Raw genomic sequence first — 18,976 nt, 5'->3', positions numbered from 1 at the left:
GTAATGAGAGTCCTACTTAATTAAAATCTTACTCTTCACCAGTAACTTTAAAATAGTTGACCCCTAAAATAGTTCAGGTATGAACTAAATCTATACATGAAATGATCTTAATCTCAAGTCGTTATCATAAATATTTATTAATTCCTACAAACTAGCCCCTCTCTCTCCCTCACTGCTTTTAAGAAAGTGAGCAATCCCTTTTGAAGACCAGAGAGTATGTTGATAGAGATGTGATATGCATTTTTCATTAGGTAGATGTTAAGAAACAGTACATTAAAAAAAATTAGTAGTAGTTCAATGAAGTGAAAGTCACCCATGACCTTTGCTTACCAGCCCAAGTCAATAGGCCTAAGAATGTTACATCAGGCTTTGAGGAAGTCACTGCAAGCCATAGAGGTATGTTCTATAAGAACTGGGATCCCATAATGAAACCAAGAGGCAGAAAGAATGAGTCTCCTAACTTTCACAGTGAACTCTCCAAGTGGAAGCCTAGGGAAGGAAAGAAAATGGTTTGTCCCAGATATGTCTATTAGCCGAGTTATAAGAAAATATTTTTCAATAAAATCCAAATAGATAACAGAGTTGTCAAGGTGACAATTGTTTAAAATCATTAAAAAGAGAGAAAACAATGTTTCCACAGACACAGGGTAACCTTGAAAAAAGATTTTTCTTCCTGAAAGTGTTTTGTTCAGCTGGAAGGAAAAGAAATAAAAGGAAACATGAAAGCCAATGAAAGAAAAACATAAGCATGGAAGACCATCATTAATCTTCAATTCAAATTGTATAAAAGGCATTAATAGCAATTCTGTTCAGAGATAAATGATGCACTGGGGCTATATTCGGGGTGAATAAGTGATCTAATTGCACATTGCTTCTGCATGGGGATGACCCTAGAACCACAGGTTAAACGGTCTTTAATTTAAAACTTGACTGTAACTCAACATTTTTTTTTTAAGTAAAGAAGTTTATAACTAAACTGATAAGTTTAGCAAAGCATTTTGTGTATAGACCTCAGTTGTGTCTGACTCTTTGTGACCCCATGGACTGTAGCCTGCCAGGCTCCTCTGTCCATGGAATTCTCCAGGCAAGGATACTGGAGTGGGTAGCTGTTCCCTTCTCCAGGGGATCTTCCCAACCCAGGGATCGAACCCAGGTCTCTCACATTGCAGATTCTTAACTGTCTGAGCCACCAGGGAAGTCCAATAGTTCCATATGTTATGATAAAAATAAATTTAATTTATTTTGGAAAAAAAAAATACCACCTTCCTTGCTTGACAAGGGTAAATCCCCACCACAGTGGAGTTCAGGTGTTGAAATGAGTGGCCACGGCTGTAGTATAATGTCCACATGTCCCGGGTATACAACCAACAAGGAGCACAAGTGACAAGGTGTCCAAACAACTTTGTTTCCAATTCTTCCCACTGACTTTACCAACAGTTTCTTCAGATCATCCTGAGAAGACCATAGGAAAACAGGCCAAGAGATGTCCACTGCAAGAGGTCTTTTTGTTGATTTAAGTGTATTACATGGCTTAATAGTTCTCCAGCATTGAGTTTCTAAGTTGGTAGTGCAACCAGTTTCTGTTTTGTGCAGACCATGGATTAATAAATGTCTTCTCACCCAAGAATCACTTTAAGACAAACCTGTATTTGATGATAAACTCACATCTTTAAATACATGGCTTTAAATACCATTGTTTTACCCACTCTGAAATATGACATCATAATTTAAAAGACCAAGACAGATTTTCACTGTCACTGCTCTATGACACTAATGCCCAGGAGGTGACTGTGGTCTGTTCTTCATCATTCAAGTTTATAAAAAGGAACTTTGGAACTTCAGTTCTATTCAGCCAGCTGACAGTCCTCTTTCCCCATCCACAATCGGTGTTTTTGGAAGTGCTTGTCCAAGCCATTTGGGACCCCTCTACATTGTCATTCAATATGGAGACCTGAAACTTGATCATCGTCAGCAGGAGGATTTTAGTTAATAAGTATCAAGTGGTCATCACTTCTATTCCTGTAACAGAAAGGGGGAGAAGTAAAGAGAGCAATAACTTAAAACTCTTTGAGATGGAACAGGATTACATGCTCTATCATGCAGGCATACATAAGTTAATGACATGCTGAGTGCAACATATAAGTGGAAGAAAACTTCAGGACAATTTATATTATTTGGGGTTTGACTAGATGCTTCTGGCAATTTTGAGGAGCTGTCCACCCTCCATCTCCATGGCTAGAACTGCAGATTTTCCTCCTTCACTATGGTAGAGAAGGGGAAAGATTAACTGCATCTTCTCAAACCAGCACATCCCTCCAGAGAACCAGACCAGAAGCATACCTCCCCATAGAACCAGAAGAGGATGCAGAGGCTACTTGTTCCACCCTAATGATACCATAGAGGGACCCAGGGGCTTAGGAAAGGTCATGGGACACATTCAGTAATTGGCAGGATCCAAAATGAAAACCCAGGTGTCCTGACCATCAGGCTAGAGGCTCTGTCAATTATTCAAGAGAGAATGAGTCTCTGGTGGTTGCTGGGCTGCTTTTTTTTTTTAAGAAGAGCAACCTGGCCATCCTCTGCAGGAGGCAGAGCTGTGATACTTGGGTTGCATGTCATGGGCACTGGAGAGGGCCCAGACACCAATACTTGTGATGCCTTTATGGTTCTTCTCCAACATGTACTCTCCAGTCATAAAGTGAGTCCTAGGCTCATAGAATTGTCACCTTCCTCAATTTTATTTCATTCTTAAGTTTCCAGCTGTGTTAAACACATCCAGGTATATTTAATTTTCGATGATTTCAAATCCATCACTTGTTCCAAGGCCTCAGTACAACCCATTTCCTTCATTAGACCCTATGACCTTCATTGTTTCTATGCAGGGTCCAGCCAGATCCCCCTGGATTCCAGCCTTTGATCTGATTATTCAGCTAAAACGGATCAAGCCAACTTCACCCATGGCCATCTTTAGTAATAGCCACTTCTGTTTCTATTTTTGATCTCCTCTTTTTTTCAAAACTTTCAACATCCTGTTCTTCTTTGTTTCCTTTGGTTGACCCTCCTGTTCTACTAATTCTCTAGTTGCTCACTATGAAATGAGCAGACTGTTGTTCGCACCAGACACACCTTCTCCACAAGTCTTAGTTCATCTTAGGGAAAACTGCCTGCTGATGTTGCTCCATTCTCACCAGCCAGACTCAATCTTATCAATCAGTCCTGCAGTTCACTCTTTAAATCTTTCACTTGTTTCATATGGCTGCACGAGAAATCATCTAACAACCCTCTGGGGCTTTTCCTGGTACAAAGATCAAGCACCAAAAGCCTGTCCATTACTGTCCAGTGTTCACAACTATTTTACATTCTGAGATGATTTTTTTAAATGTATGGTTAACTACATATTAGAAAAGCAACTTTCTAATTAGAAAAGGATCCTTATGTAAGGTACCCCTTAGGAGGCAGCTGCCTATTAAGAAAATTAATTTCCCTTTATCCCTGCTTCCATGGCAACATTTTAATGCTCTGAGAGGATAAAATGTGATTGTAAAAACTTAACTCTTCTCAGAAGATCTCATTTCATATTTACTAGACATTATTTAGAAGTGCTCCATCATACCATTTCAAATCCCAAGATGTAGTACGAACTGATTAATGAAAAATACATCCTGTGATTTTAAGTAGCAATTATGTTCTTCCTCTTCCTTCAGGACTGGTTTAGCGAATGCTTCTCAAAAGATGTGAGTCGGGGATACTTCTAGCTAACAACCCCCATCCCTGACTTAAGGTGAAAATAAGCATGGGCACAGTTAATAAGACTATCTTCATGTGTCCCCCATTCTCGTCCCCAACCCACTGTGCGGAGGCTTTGCCACTGAGGTCCGGACTATTTATGTAAGTGCCCCGATCAATGGTGAGTGAAGAGTCATTGATCAACTGATTTGTATTTGCAGCCAAGGACACACAGAGGCCCTCTCAAGCAGATTTTCTGCTCTGCTCAAGGAAGGTTACTTGTACCACCAATTGTGAAAAGGGGAAAACATCTTTGACATTCCTGGAGCTACACCTGTAAATGAAGGATTCTGACCTCTTCCTGTGGCCAGCCCACCCTCTTGACTTCAGGGACATAGTTCATGCCTTTTCGTAACAGGCTTTAACATTCCCAAGAGATTCCAACCATGTCATGTACCTTTGTACCTTTTATAAGCAACAATAGATTTCTAAAGCCAAGTCCGGTGGGAGGAAAGAAAGGAAGGCTGCATTGTTTCCTCCAATCAGCTGATTTCTGAGTGCAGCGTTTGCCCTGGGAGGACTCTTTGTTAAGGCAACAGAGCATCTCATCCTGGGAGCATGGAGACCTGACTCGACACAATACTGACCTCCTCAGACAGCAGATGCTGGACAGGAAAGCTGGTGACTCTTCCTGACACTTCTCTTTGCTACTACACTCCTTCAGGAATTCCTGAAGATCCGTGGCAGGAAACCCATTCTGTTGGTATTTCTTTAAAAAGTACACAGTGTGGTTACCTTATTTATACAGCATGAGAAATTGCTCCCTCTGTCAACGAACCAAACCCACCTCTGCTAAAATAAAACTCTCCCACGTTGCAAACTCAGATCCAAGAACTGATACTAACAATAATCAATCAATCTCTGGGTCCCTTGAAAGCCAAGCCAGGGCCACCATGGGAATAGACAGCCATTCGGAGGAAAACTCCAGAAAGCAAGCCTTAGTGGGGAAAGGGTTGTTGTTGTTATGGTTTAGTCACTAAGCCGTGTCCTGCCAGGCTCCTCTGTCCATGGGATTTCCCAGGCAAGAATACTGGAGTAGGTTGCCATTTCTTTCTCCAGGAGATCTTTCTGACCCAGGGATCGAAACCCCACCTCCTGCAGTGGCAGGCGGATTCTTTACCATTGAGCCACCAAGGAGCCTAGAGGCATGTTAATTAAAGGAGTGAAGGAAATAGTCTAAAGCTTTCGTGTTCACTGCAAGCCCAGGAGAAACCTCCCCTTCCCCACACTGCCCATATGGAGTTGGACTGGGAAGTTTTATAGAAGCTGGTCGCTTAGTGAGGTAGAAGGAAGTAGGTTCCTCCAAGCAGATACAGACTCTTGAGAGACCCCTCCCCTCATGTTCAGTGAGATCATCCACCAGGTCACCAAGGCTTGGCGCCCTCAAAGGGACACTGGCAGATCCAAGGACAGCACCCACACTGAGGAGGCCTGGCTGCTTTCCCCACGGCCAGCCCTCTTGCAGCCAAGCACCCATCCCAACAGGAACATGTGTCTCCTTCCGCACAAAATGCTCAGGAGTTATTTCCAATGGACTGGCTTCTTCTGGGATAGTCTAAGAAAGTTCAAGAAGAGGACAATGCCGCAGGACACGGATATGGAATCCCTGCTTGCTCAGATGCTGGCCCCAAACAGGGTGCTGGCTCCAAGTACGGCCACCTGCTGCGGAGACACCACCGCCCGAGGCTACAGAACTTCCTTCCTGCTACAGATCAGTTAAATGGACCCGGTCGGAAAGGACACAGGGTCCACTGGGTAGCTTGGGAAGGGAAGAAGCTAAACGGCCCAAAAGCCTTAGATTTTGTAACTTAAAGGAAACCTGCATCACACAAGTGGCATCCAGTGTTTGAGGTGTGCCCACACGTGGACGGTTGTCAGGAAGATGGTCACCCTTATCACTGAAACTTAGCACTCAAAGCCAAAGTTCCAGGACAGGCAGGTATGCCTGTAAGCACGAAGATCCACAGCCCAACTACCTGATTTACCAAATTCAGCCCATTCTTATGGGCTTCCCCTGTGGCTCAGTGGTAAAGAATCTGCCTACAATGCAGGAGACGGGGGTTCGATCCCTGGGTCAGGAAGATCTGCTGAAGAAGGGTATGACAGCCCACTCCAGTATTCTTGCCTGGAGAATCCCATGGACAGAGGAGCCTGGCGGGTTATAGTCCACAAAGTCACTAAGAGTCAGACACGACTGAAGCGACTTAGCCGGCAGGCAGGCCCATCTTTACCCATTTCCTTTCTCTTTCCCACTACACCTCCAAACCAGTCCACCCCAATCTGGGCACCAAGGACAATGTCCTAAATGCATATTTAAAATGAACCTCCAGCATCTAAAAAGTTCCTTTTCTACAAAATCTCAAAAATCTAAGTAATAGTATTTTAAGTAAGTAAAAAACTATAGTATTTTCCTATGTTCCAATCTATACAGAATTTGCAATAGTTTTTGGTAGGAAATAATGATAACTGCTTACCTTAATGGTGTCATAAGAGTCTGTAATAAGTGCAATGAAAAGGCTGAGAATCATGTATATGAAAAGGCTGATGAAGGAATATAAATACAGGCGACTGAACAGCCACACCAACTGGCTCTTCTGCTGGATGTGAGCAAAGGTCGCATACATGTCATCACCGTTGACCAGAGAAAACAGACACTCAGCAACCGTGTTCAGATTTTCAAACTGTGGAGGGGGGAGACCAAAAGTAGTCTGAGATAGACTAGTCAAGGAAGTAGAGAAGTATCTAGTTAGCTGGTTTTGTTGAAGACATTGTTGCTGCCATTTTTATTACGATTAACATTCACCTTAGGGCACTGGAATACCATGCATTGCAAATTGTTACTCAAAACTCTCCTCTACATTCACAAAGATAATTTCTTGACACCTCTCTCAGTTTTTTTCCTTTGCACTCTTTATGTTGCTGTTGCATAGTCATGTTTGACTCTTTGCAACCCCATGGACTGTAGCACCCACGCTTCCCTGTCCTCTGTCTCCCAGAGTTTGCTCAAACTCACGTCCATTGAGCCAAGAATGCCATCTAACCATCTCATCCTCCATCGCCCCCTTCTCCCAGCATCAGGGTCTTTTCCAATGACTTTTTATATATCTGTGGTCATGTCACCTAACCATTTTGGATCAGATTTTTCTTTCTTTTCTACTTAACATAGTCTTGTATTATTCATACCCAGAGATCATTTGTTGGAAATGTCAACTGTAACTATTTCCCTTTCACGGGACATCCTAATCATGTTTGCTATTGTAAAGAACAACACAATGCACATTTCTTGACACTGAGTTTTTTCCTATTATTAGGTCTCAGTATTAACTTTTTTTTTTTTTTGGGCCATGTGTGGTCTTCATTGTTGCGCTGGCTTTTCTCTAGTTGCAGTGCGCAGGGGCTACACTCTAGTTGCGATGTGCAGGCTTCTCATCGCGGTGGCTTCTTTCATTGTGGAGCAGGGGCTCAGTAGTTGTGCACACGCTTAGTTGCTCTGCAGCAGGTGAGGCCTTCCCAGATGAGTGATCGAACCCGTGTCTCCTGCATTGGCAGGCAGATTCCTTATCACTGAGCCACCAGGGAAGCCCACGATTAACATTTTAAGGCTAAAATCTGCTAAACTGCTTTCTGAAAGAACTGCAGCCACCAGCAAAGGTGGAAGGCCAGAGACAGAGGCTCAAGAAAATTGGTTTCTTTGTAGCCTTTCCAACCATGGATTCAGATAATTTTCGAGCCATAAAAGCTCAAGATTACCAGAGGTGGGAAAGTGCATTGGGATGAATGATCATGGTGTGTCTTCTGAGGGCTCCCCAGCTAACACTGGACTGGCCACTGCCAACATACCTAACCCCTGTGGCAAAGCTGGGTGGGCTGCCTAAGGAAAGTGGCCCTCAGAATTCAGGCCTGAAAGCCGAGGTGCTCATCAGTGAGAGGAGGAAGAGAAATTTGCTCAGTGAATGTGGGGGGAATAGGTGTGGAGCCTAAGGAGTGGTTGGAGAGAGTGTGTGCTGTGCTCACAGAGCGTTGTCTGGACTTGTAAACACTTCAGACTAACCCTGGCTTCCCTGGAGAAGAGTGAAAACTTGGACAGAAGAGGGATAGGATCTGCTCTCTGTTTCCATGGCATGTGAAGATCTCCCAGAATGAGACAAGTTCAGGGGCCAGGAGGCCAGTCGGATTAAGTGCTGGGCCCCAGGATTGCAAGGAATCCAGAGGAAAGTGGGGAGAAAGTAAGCCCAGGAGGGTGGGGGAGGAACCCCCGATGGACTCTGCTCCAGACAAGGCCAGTTTAAGGGGCAGGTAGAGGCAGCGACAGGAGGTAGTTAGCAAGAGGCTGACGGAACACCTGAAGCCCTGGGGGCAGAGCTGAGCAGGGGCTGGTGTGGAATGCCCCAGGAAGCTCGCAGCCCCTACCCGGCTTATGCGCTTGACCACCAGCTGCCATATCCACAGAAAGTAAACAGCAAGTGCTTAATGAATGAAGTCTCTGAGGTCAGAGGGTTAAACATTAGATGAGTGTGAAAAGTTTCTATGTGAAGAATGATAATGACTTAATAGGCAAAAGGCGACACAGTTTTCAGAAATGCAGATACAACAGGTTGCTGCAAAGCTGTAACAGAACATATTCTGTCCTTAGCGGGAGGAGGGGCCGGTACGTCCACCAAGTCAGCGCGTGTGGCTGTGGGGACAAGTCCCTGTGAATGTCTCTGGGACATTTCCAGTTGGGAGCTGTGCTATCAATATGGATTCACATGCAACATAATAATAGCTCCCACCATCTGAGCCCAGAAAACGGGCTTCCCTTCCAAATTTCTCTATCTCTGTCTGCGACTCCAGCCTCCTACCAGAAAAAGATTACTCCAAAATAATCAAGTGCTTAAAACTATGTGTTGTTTATATGTGAAATCTAAAATACAACACAAAAGAAACCTATCTGTGGAAAAGAAACAGACTCACTGACATAGGGAACAGACTTGTGGTTGCCAAGAGGAGAGGGTTGGAGGAGGGCTGGAGTGGGAGGTTGGGGTTAGCAGATGTAAGCAATCATATATAGAATGGATAAACAACAAAGTCTACTATATAGCACAGGGAACCTCATTCAATAGCCTGTGATAAACCACAATGGAAAAGAATATTTAAAGAAAGAATCTATATATATGTATAACAATCATGTTGCTGTAGAGCAGAAATTAACTAACACTATAAATCAACTAAACTTCAATTTAAAAAAAAAGCAGTGTGTTGAATGGATTTATTTTCCCTGCTCTACAATCTAATAAGGTTTGTCTGTTTGTATGGTGCTTCTCTAACCCACTCTTTCTACCCCTCTCTGATGTCACACTTAAATATTTATTACAGAAAACTCCAGAAAAGTCTTCCTCCCTCCAACCTCTTCAGCCTCCAATCCAAGCTGCAGTAAAATCTAAACTTCAAAGAACATAGCCTTCAGATCATTTCTCTTGCTTAGCAATAATGCAAAGTCTGGAGGCAGAGTAAAAATCTAAGCCAAGGACCCTGGAGTAAGTTCCTCATTTATGGGGCCTCATGCCATCCCCTTGAATGGCAGTGTCAAGATCGTGTGTCTGCCTCCTCTCACAGCACCTGGGCCACTTCTCTGTCTTTAAATCATGGGATTTATTATCTTCATCTGGTACATCCGTCATCGTCTCTGCCCGATGGAGCCAGTGTTGAAGGGCTATTTCAGTCTTACATCAAGACAGACTGCCCTGGCAGCTCTATAGTTTGTTCTCTACTTCAGTAAGAACCACAGAAGAAACGACTGGTTGGTCTTCTAATTGTTGTCTGCACACTTCTCTGTACCCCAACCAGCTAGCAAACTCCCAGTCCATGACAGATTCACGGGGTAAATTCTGTAACCAAGGGAGAGCATACAGACATACCCCAAATAAGAATCATGCCCATGGCTTTGCTACATCGGCAACAACTCTGAAGACCTGGACTAAAGTCACTCTCCACAGAGCCCTGGAGGGAACATCCATGGAGCAAATCACTTATTAATATGCAGATAATTTAATAATAAGACAGGCAGTTCCCAGAGTAACTAGTTTCCACCCCACCACTAGCCTTAAGACAATGTAGTTCAAGTTGGTTTCCATGAACATCAATTACAACTCTGACAGCACCATTAATAATCCTCATGTCTCAGGACTTCCCTGGTGGGACAGTGGTTAAGAATCCATGTGCCAGTGCAGGGGACATGGGTTTGATCCCTGGTCCGGGAAGACTCCACAGGCCAAGGAGCAGCTAAGCCCATGTGCACAGCTACTGAGGCCCGTGTGCCCTAGAGCCCTCACAAGGCAACAAGAGACGCCACCACAGTGAGAAGCCCGAGCATCGCAGCCAAGAGTAGACCCCACTCACTACAACTAAAGTCCGCAGAAAGCAATGAAGGCCCAGCACAACCAACAATTAATTAATTAAAAGAATTTTAAATCCATATTTCTCAGAGTTTCTCTTGGAAACTGGCCAATTCCTTTCTTTAGTGTCAAGAACCTCCAACAGTTTGTGTTTCAAGTTCCAGAACTGCGAGTTGGTGGGCACAGTGCAAATTTATCCCTTAGTTTCCTGTGCAGTTACTTAGAATCAATTTGGACACAATATGCATCTCAGCATTAACATTATTTATCTCCCTCTTCTCTGGGCACGTAAGATTTATTTTAACCCACCCAAAAGTTAAACAGAGACCTAGTAAGGTAAGTAATTGGTACATACGCTACCATTTCATGCCATAAGAAGTGGCTGTGAGCCGTTAAAAAGAATTCATTTGAACCAGTCCTAATGAGATGGATGAAACTGGAGCCCCTTATACAGAGTGAAGTAAGCCAGAAAGATAAAGAACATTACAGCATACTAACGCATATATATGGAATTTAGAAAGATGGTAATGATAACCCTATATGCAAAACAGAAAAAGAGACACAGAAATACAGAACAGACTATTGAACTATGTGGGAGAATGTGAGGGTGGGATATTTCAAAAGAACAGCATGTATATTATCTATGGTGAAACAGATCCCCAGCCCAGGTGGGATGCATGAGACAAGTGCTCGGGCCTGGTGCACTGGGAAGACCCAGAGGAATCGGGTGGAGAGGGAGGTGGGAGGGGGGATCGGGATGGGGAATACGTGTAAATCTATGGCTGATTCATATCAATGTATGACAAAACCCACTGAAATGTTGTGAAGTAATTAGCCTCCAACTAATAAAAAATTAAAAAAAAAAAAAAAAAAGTGGCTGTGAGCTAGTTTCAGTGGCCAAGATCCATAGTTTAATAAACGAGCTTTAAAAATACCTAACGTGGAGAACAGTATGGCAGGTCCAAACCCACTCCTGGGCATATATCCAGAGAAAACTCTAATTCAAAAAGATATGTGATTTCCAATGTTTGTAGCATTTACAACAGCCAAGACATGGAAGCAACCCAAATGATGAACGGATAAAGTATATATATATATATATAATGGAATATTATTCGGCTATAAAAAGATGAAATAATGTCATTTCCAGCAACATGGATGGACTTAGAGATTATCATACTAAGTAAGTTGGACAGAGAAAGACAAATATCACCTGATATCTCTTATATGTGAATTCCACGTACATATGGAACCTAAAATATAAATGAATTTCTTTACAAAACAGAAATAGACTCATAGACATAGAAAATAAACTTATGGTTACCAAAGGGAAAAGGGGAGGAGGATAAATTAGGAAACTGGAATTAACAGATACACACTACTATATATAAATCAGATAAACAAGGACCTACTATATAGCATAGGGAACTGTATTCAATGTATTGTGATAACCTATGGTGGGAAAGGGTCTGAAAAAGAATACATATATGTGTGTGCGTTTGTATAACTGAATCACTTTGCTGTACACTTGAAACACTGTAAATCAATTATGTTCTTTAGTTGCTAAGTTGTGTCCAACTCTTTTACGACCCCATGGACTGTAACTCGCCAGGCTCCTCTGTCCATGGGATTTCCCAGGCAAGAATACTGGAATGGGTTGCCATTTCCTTCTCAAAATCAACCTTACTTCAATTTTTTAAAAATAGAGATTTAAAAAAATACCCAAGGTAAAGAGAAATAAGGTGCTAATGTGCTTCCAGGCTACAAATGCATTCCTAGGAAATTGCTTTGGTTCTTGCAAGCGTATAAGTCCCGAGAAAGCAGGTTCTGCTACGTCTCTGCTTCTTGTCATTCAGCAAACTTGCTGAGCCCTTTACCATGTTCTATGTACCACACGCGACATGAGGAATGCAAAGAGCAATAATCCACGGTCCCATCCTCTAAGAATTTGGGCTAGAAGGATCCGACAGTGTCGGGGGCACAGTAGATGTTGAATAAATATCAAATGGATATCTCCATAAAACGTCTCCATGGGCTCCAGGCTACCACAGTGAAAACCCAAGCATTTGTTCCACAAATGATAATTTTTCAATTGAACCAAAAAGAACTTTCATGTGAATGAAAGCACAATTTGCAATGGCTTATGGCAGAGAGTGACATAAAAATTTGCTTCAAGAGTTGGTGCTAAGAGTCTCATGTAGCATTCACATAAAATGTTTTAACCAGCTAATAGTTGTTTTGAATAAGAGAGGTGCTTGGCTAAAACCAGAGGCCTTGAGAGCGAGAAGGTGTAGCTCAGGGGCCACTGAACTTTTACCAATGGCGTCAGCCAAGACCAGTGATTTTTCAATGCTTTGTCTTTTCATTTGCAAAATGGGGACAATAAATGCAAGACTGTGGTATATTCCTCAGAAAGTACTCTGGAAACGTCAAAGCTACATTACAGTTATGTTCTTCCAGTCCTTTTTGAATTATTAAACAGCAACAGGCTCCAGCCCGCCAAGCTCACACATTTTGAAAGGGCGTTGTGCCAATGTCCATTAGTGCTGGAGTAAATGTCGGCAGGACACTTGTATTTTCATTCTCTTTCAGCTGAACCATTGAAATCTGATGTCTAACAGGAAACCCAGAAGCTAAAATGTGGGATTCCTGCTGCCAGACAAGCATCAGGGTGAAATTCTGGTTTTTCTGATACCTTCTCTTTAGAGTTCTTTTGTTTGTTTGTTTAAAGAACGATTGAGCTTCTACACCCAAGCTAGCTGTGATTCTAGAAATTCTAGAAAATGCTCACTATGGTGCCATTTTTCAAGCTTTCAGGCAATACTTGAAGGTCTTCTGATTCAACAGATAGTGACTGACTGGCAGAACCTGAAATTTTTGACCATTTGGATTGGTTTGGAGAGAGATGTGCAGGGGTAGTAAACAATTCTAACTTTAGACTCAAAGAAGAAGTAATATAGAGAAGAAAAAGACAGAAGTCTAGAACGAAAGTGAAGGTTTTCTCTGACTATTGAGCAGTGCATCCACTGAATTAACTCAACTCTGTGTTTTCTGAATATATCAGCGTGGTTAGGAATGGGAGATAGAAGCCATAAACAGACCTGCTATACAACCCCAGAGATACAGTTCTTATCTCTCTACTCCTCCAGGGGAGAAGTAACAGACTGGCGTTAACTAAGAGACGTAAGCCAAGAGGTGACATGTCTAATGTGGCCACCACCAGCTCCGGTGACTATGGAACATCTGATCAACAGCCAGTCCAGACCGAGATGTGCTGTCGGGACAAAATGCCCACCAGATCTCAAAGACTCAGTGCCTAAGAAAGGAAGGTAAAATATCTCAATGTTTTATACTGACTGCAGGCTGGAGTCATATTTTAAATATACTGGGTGAAACAAAACACATAATTAAATTCAATTTCATCCATTTCTCTAAAAAAGCTTTTAACGTGGCTACTAGAAAAAATTTTAAAGTGTAGACATGGCTCTCATTTGTAGCTCTCATATTTTTCTTGGATAGTGCTGATCCTCTGGACCCTTTGAAAGGACAGAACTGAAGATATGAAAATACAGTCAAGACTCACAAAGCAAAGAACACCATCATTCACAAGGTAACCTTGACACATATTGAAAGAAATAAGACTGATGACTCGGCTTTCCTCTCATGGTTGGGCCACTCTTGAGTCAGACTAAATGCTCTTTTGTAATGATTTGTTTTAGGTAATGCCAAGAAAAGAAAAGAAGAAAAGCCTTCAGCTTATTGGTCAAAGGATGTGTATTAAGGTAAAGGTGACCTGGGTGTGAATCCTCTCAGCCATTCACTAACTATTCAACCCCAGGAATCTAACATATTAAGATCCTTATTTTCTGTCAAAAGATAATAATATTTCTCACAGGGTTAAGGGGAGGGCTAACAGAGCAAGGGAGGTAAAGAACATGGGCACTTTAACTAGGTAGCACATAGCCCTTGAGAATGGTAGCTAGTTTAGTAAAATTAAAGCAACATTTCTGAGCATCTTCCAGAACAATGATGGGATAGGGAAGATGTGTGCCTGACTCTTTGCGACCCCAGGGACTGTAGCCCGCCAGGCTCCTCTGTCCATGGAGATTCTCCAGGCAAGAATACTAGAGTGGGTTGCCATCATACCCTTCTCCAGGGGATCTTCCAGACCCAGGGGTCGAACCCGCGTCTCTTAAGTCTCCGGCATTGGCAGGCGGGTTCTTTACCACTGGTGCCAGCAGGGAAGGTAGAGAACCATTAACGGCCTCAGGACCACTGGATGAATTCACCGGCAGCGGAAGAGCAGTATTTATTCCACATGGTGCAACACTGCCCTCTAGTGACCAAAATGTGGCAAAGCATTCAGACCGCGAGGCCAGTGAGGAAGAAGAAAGTTACTTTTCCTGGGCACGAAGACAGTAAATTCTCCAGATCAGAGAGATCATATCAAAGAACAGTTTTTACTGATGAGTCACCTTTAAATCAGTGGGATAGAACTGGAAGAGCAGTAAGATGATCAAGATTTGCTAATAACCCAGAGATGGTCACTTTGTTGACTATACAGTTTCTCAGGTAGGAAAATGGTAATTCTCTTTGGACAAATTAAATGTAATGCTTAAAGAGGAGAAAGTCTGGGTAGATTCCAAGTTACTAGGATTTATTTTAGTAGGACAATACCAAAAGTTTGAGTTTTATGGATTGCTCAATTTTTGTGACGAGTTTATAAACCAGATTTGATCATGGTTTTTTTTAATGTGACTATCAAGGTCAAGATTTAAAGCTGAGTTGTATATACCAGTGTCAATACAATCCTTTACATCTTTACTTTTCTCCTTGTAGGACATCTAAGTCAAGATGACAGTACCCTGGGCTGTTGACAAAATTAAATGAAAGAGAAGAGAGAAACGCTTAGCATTACCTCAAGTGTTAGCTGCTATTATTTTTATTTTTGTTGTTTCTATTGTCCCAAATGCCAAAGGCCTGTGGAAAAAAAACTATAAGATGCAATCATTGCTTTTACTTTTTTGGTTTGAAAACAAAGCCTACCAAATTTCATTTCCTGCTATATCTTTGAATCAAATTTATCATTTTAAAACAAGAACATCTGGAGAAGGAAATGGCAACCCACTCCAGTACTCTTGCCTGGGATATCCCAGACAGAGCCTGGTGGGCCACAGTCCATGGGGTCGCAAAGAGTTGGACACAACTGAGCAAGCATCCAGTCATTTCCAGGGGAGGAAACAGTCTCAGGAAAGTTGAGATGCTCGCCAAAGGCCCCAGAGCTTTTGACGGCAGAGCCAAAACTATGGCTGAGGATTCCCAGCTCCCAGGCTTCTTGATCCTGGCCTCTCTAACCAGATACGTGTGTAGAAAACTAGAATCTAAAATTTGCCCAAGAGCTTCGGCTCAGTGTTAAAGAATCCACCTGCCAATGCAAGAGATGCGAGTTCCATCCCTGGTCCAGCAAGATCCCAATGTGCATTGGAGCAGCTAAGCTCCTGGGCCACAGCTGCGGAGCCTGTGCTCTGGAGCCTGGGAGCTGCAACTCCTGAGCCCAGGTGCTGCAACGACCAAAGCCCGAGCATCCTAGAGCCTGTGCTTGGCAATGAGAGGCCCACACACCACGACTAGGGAGAAGCCCCTGCTCACTGCAACAGAGACAAGCCCACACAGCACTGAAGACCCTGCACGGCCGTAAATAAATAAAATCATTTAAAAAGAAAAAACAAGAATATCTGAACATAACTTTGTTGTCCCTGAAATTATGATACTGACTGCAGCCCAGTAATAGTTGAGAATTCAGATACTGAACTTTAATACGGCAGAAAGATGATGCTGAAATCAAAGCCCCCTGCAAAGGCAAGATGTGTTACCTTTCTAATCATAACTACTGTGGTCATTCCGGGCAGTCTTTATCCTCCTCCATCCTCCTCAGTTAATCTGGATGAAAACTGTAACCCTTTGAGTTAAACGGATTTTGAAATGCTTTTCCTTACTTAACTTTCATTTTTATTATAGTGATCTCATGTCCTAACACTTCTTATGTGGTGTCCAGCTGGGTTAACATGTGACCCCTTAAGCTAGACCCAGACAACCATGAAATAAATGTGCTCTCCGGATTCCTGCCGTTCTTGTTTTAATATCCTAAAGTCACTTCAACATCCAGGAAAGGGAAAGAAAAGGAAAACTAATGCAAAGATATGTGTTCACTGATGTCAAGCGTATGTGCTGGAGAGAAGTGGGATGAAGGTCAATGCTAGAAACCTACTTAAGAAAAAACATTTTACTTATTCTTTTGGCCATGCTGTGAGCACTGTGGGATCTTAGTTCCCTGACCAGGGGTGCAATCCAAGTCCCCTGAATTGGAAGTGTGAAGTCGTAACCACTGGACTGCCAGGGAAGTCCTGAAACCCACTTTTAAGGGTCCCAAGTGCCTCGTGTGCAGGAGGAAGAATTAGACTACATACCTTGTTGTGATATGGTCCTAAGACAATCCAGCCGCAGAAGGTGTAACCCAGATAGATCATACCAGCACACGCGCAGAAGCGAAGAACTTTTGGCAACGAGGCTTGCATTGTTAAAATGAGCACCTGAAAATAAAAAACACAAAACAGCAGAATGGGAGTTATTAAAAAGTAGCTAATAGATCCCAAAGAAATGGACCTGAATCCCAGTGGTGCCGCACATCCTTACATTATAGGCTTGGAAGTAACCCAAGTATCGGATGACGCCAACCCAGACAAAGAGCGTAGACGTTCCAAGCAAAATGCTGCACAGATTGTAGTTTGTGAGATTCTAGGAAATGAAAAAACAGACGTATTAGTAAAATATTCTATTTCACTCAGCTCAGGAACCTCGCTTGAAACTGACTGGAAAAGAATGATCTGCCTGCCTCTCTATAGTGATTCTAAGAGTTTTTAAACTGAAGAAGAAAATTAATAAGAGTGCACAATTCCAAATGCGTTTCTCATTTCCTTTTAGTATTGCAATTTGTTGAACTAAATCTTTGTTCAAACAATACTCTGAACTAGAGACTGCATTTACCACTGACTTAGGCATTAAAGCATATAAACTAGTGATGTTTGCTAAATATCAAACAATACCTTCCAGCTATTAACACTTTTAAAAGAAAGCCCCAGCATGACGTGCTAACAGTTCCTGCTCTCAAGGACTCCCAGGTCTAACTGAAGAGACACACGCACAAACACAATTCTAATATAATGTGCTATGTGCAGTGAGAGGCACAGGGCCGGACTTGTCACACTGGGCTCCCACGGGCGTGACCCGAGTGGTGGGTCTGGTGGACAGGCCGGGAGAGCCTTGCAAGTCAACAGAGGCTGAGCCAGGGCCTCGGGCGGGGGCCCCACACGACAGGCCAGAGAAAGCGGGGGTGGGAGAGGGAGGGAGAGCTGGACGATGGGGACCCTGGAGACCACACTGAAGGAAGGCCACTTCATCACAGAGGGGGTTTCTGAGGCAGAAAGGATTGTCACTGCAAGACAGACGCCAGAAAGATGACTCTGACGGCTGGGTGGATGGGTCCGAGGGGTACAAGGCTGAAGGCAGAGCAACAGTGAGGAGACAGCTGTGGCGGGAGGAGGAGCCGCAGCAAAGAGAAGATCTAGACCAGAGAGGAAGACGGCCTGAAGGAAGCGGAGCAGCTGCCATGGATGAGAGGGAGGTATTAGAGGTCAGGAGGGAAGGCTGGTAAGATTTGCTAACTGACGGCAGAGCATCAAGGGGAGGAGTCAAGACTTGGGAGACTAAATCAACTAAGTTACCCAAGGGCCAGGCAACTAGAGGCACTCAAATCATCCTCAAATAAAACCTCTTTCAGAATCCCCATCAGTCATGGGTGAGCACCCCTGGCTCACGGCGTGATTGGATCAAGGGTCAGAGGCTGCTTTTTGCAACTTAAAAAAATAAATAAAGCCTGACCAAGCAATCAATCCTCTCACACTTCAATTCCTATTCTGAAGATGCTGCCAAGTTCCCGAGAGGACATTCATGGGAATATCACCTTCCACAGAACATCCACCTCCTCATTTTCCGCTCACCAAAAACCAGGTCAAAGGAGGCTTCAGTTTTATGGATGTGAGAAAAGAGAAAACATGAGAATCACTACATATCTTAAGAGTATGTGAGACCCAAAAGAATAGAAAGAGCCAAAGATTTAAAATGGGTTGCCCTCACCTTGGCTTTAATTTCCATTTTTAACACGGACCCACTTATTGTCAGGAGGTCACTGATAATCACCAGGATATACCATTGGTTGATAAACTCCCTCTGGTCGGCATTACACACGTGTCGCTTGTATTTCTCCAGGAAGAACTTTAGGAATCTCTGCAGCCAAAAAAAAAAAAAATCATTTCTAACAAACTGCACTGGCCTCTGGAAGGAAAAAAGTGCAGAACAGAGCTCTTTCAAGTCTGATGGCATGACACTGCCTTTTCCAACAGGATGGATTCTCACTTGGAGGGTACAGATAACAGCCCACACGTCCCCCCGCCATCTACCCCGGCTGGAGGCGAGAACGCCAATAAACTGAGTGACTCCAACACCCAATGCCGCGCTCTCACTCCAACAGACTCTTGTTGAAACAGCTGACACAGAGTCCATTCCAAACGCCTGACATATTCCCAACACATTCAACCAGACAACAACCCTATGAACTAGGCGCCACGGACCCTTCCTTTCAGAGGAAAGAACTGAGACATGGAGCAGCCGAGCCAGGCCTTGAGTCCAGGTGGCCCAGCTCCCAGGTGTGGGCTCCCAGCGCCCCACACTCTCGTTGGCAGAACCCAGACCCTGACGCT

General features: G+C 43.3%; 1 protein-coding gene and 1 long non-coding RNA gene across 6 annotated transcripts in view; one reads left to right on the top strand and one right to left on the bottom strand.

Moving 5' to 3' along the window:
• Nucleotides 1–1,213: 1,213 nt before the first annotated feature.
• The window catches only part of MCOLN2 (mucolipin TRP cation channel 2), a 60,990-nt gene continuing 43,227 nt past the window's right edge, over nt 1,214–18,976 (bottom strand). For all 5 annotated transcript variants that reach the window (XM_043460805.1, XM_043460809.1, XM_043460807.1 and 2 more), the window contains exons 9-14: nt 18,354–18,503; nt 16,854–16,955; nt 16,628–16,750; nt 6,261–6,467; nt 4,374–4,495; nt 1,214–2,019 (exon numbers count right to left, since the gene is read on the bottom strand). In XM_043460805.1, the coding sequence (XP_043316740.1) occupies nt 1,983–2,019; nt 4,374–4,495; nt 6,261–6,467; nt 16,628–16,750; nt 16,854–16,955; nt 18,354–18,503 (741 nt within the window). In that variant the 3' untranslated portion in view covers nt 1,214–1,982. The remainder of the gene's footprint in view (nt 2,020–4,373; nt 4,496–6,260; nt 6,468–16,627; nt 16,751–16,853; nt 16,956–18,353; nt 18,504–18,976) is intronic.
• Nucleotides 13,379–15,052, top strand: LOC122436760. Its single transcript, XR_006268112.1, has 4 exons — nt 13,379–13,489; nt 13,680–13,770; nt 13,880–13,942; nt 15,000–15,052. It is a non-coding gene; the product is annotated as an uncharacterized LOC122436760 (long non-coding RNA).

The sequence above is a fragment of the Cervus canadensis genome, chromosome 2 (genome assembly GCF_019320065.1).
Source record: "Cervus canadensis isolate Bull #8, Minnesota chromosome 2, ASM1932006v1, whole genome shotgun sequence".
Taxonomy (NCBI): Eukaryota; Metazoa; Chordata; class Mammalia; order Artiodactyla; family Cervidae; genus Cervus; species Cervus canadensis.
Note: the sequence above shows the minus strand (reverse complement) of the source record. Positions and strands in the feature narration are given on the sequence as shown.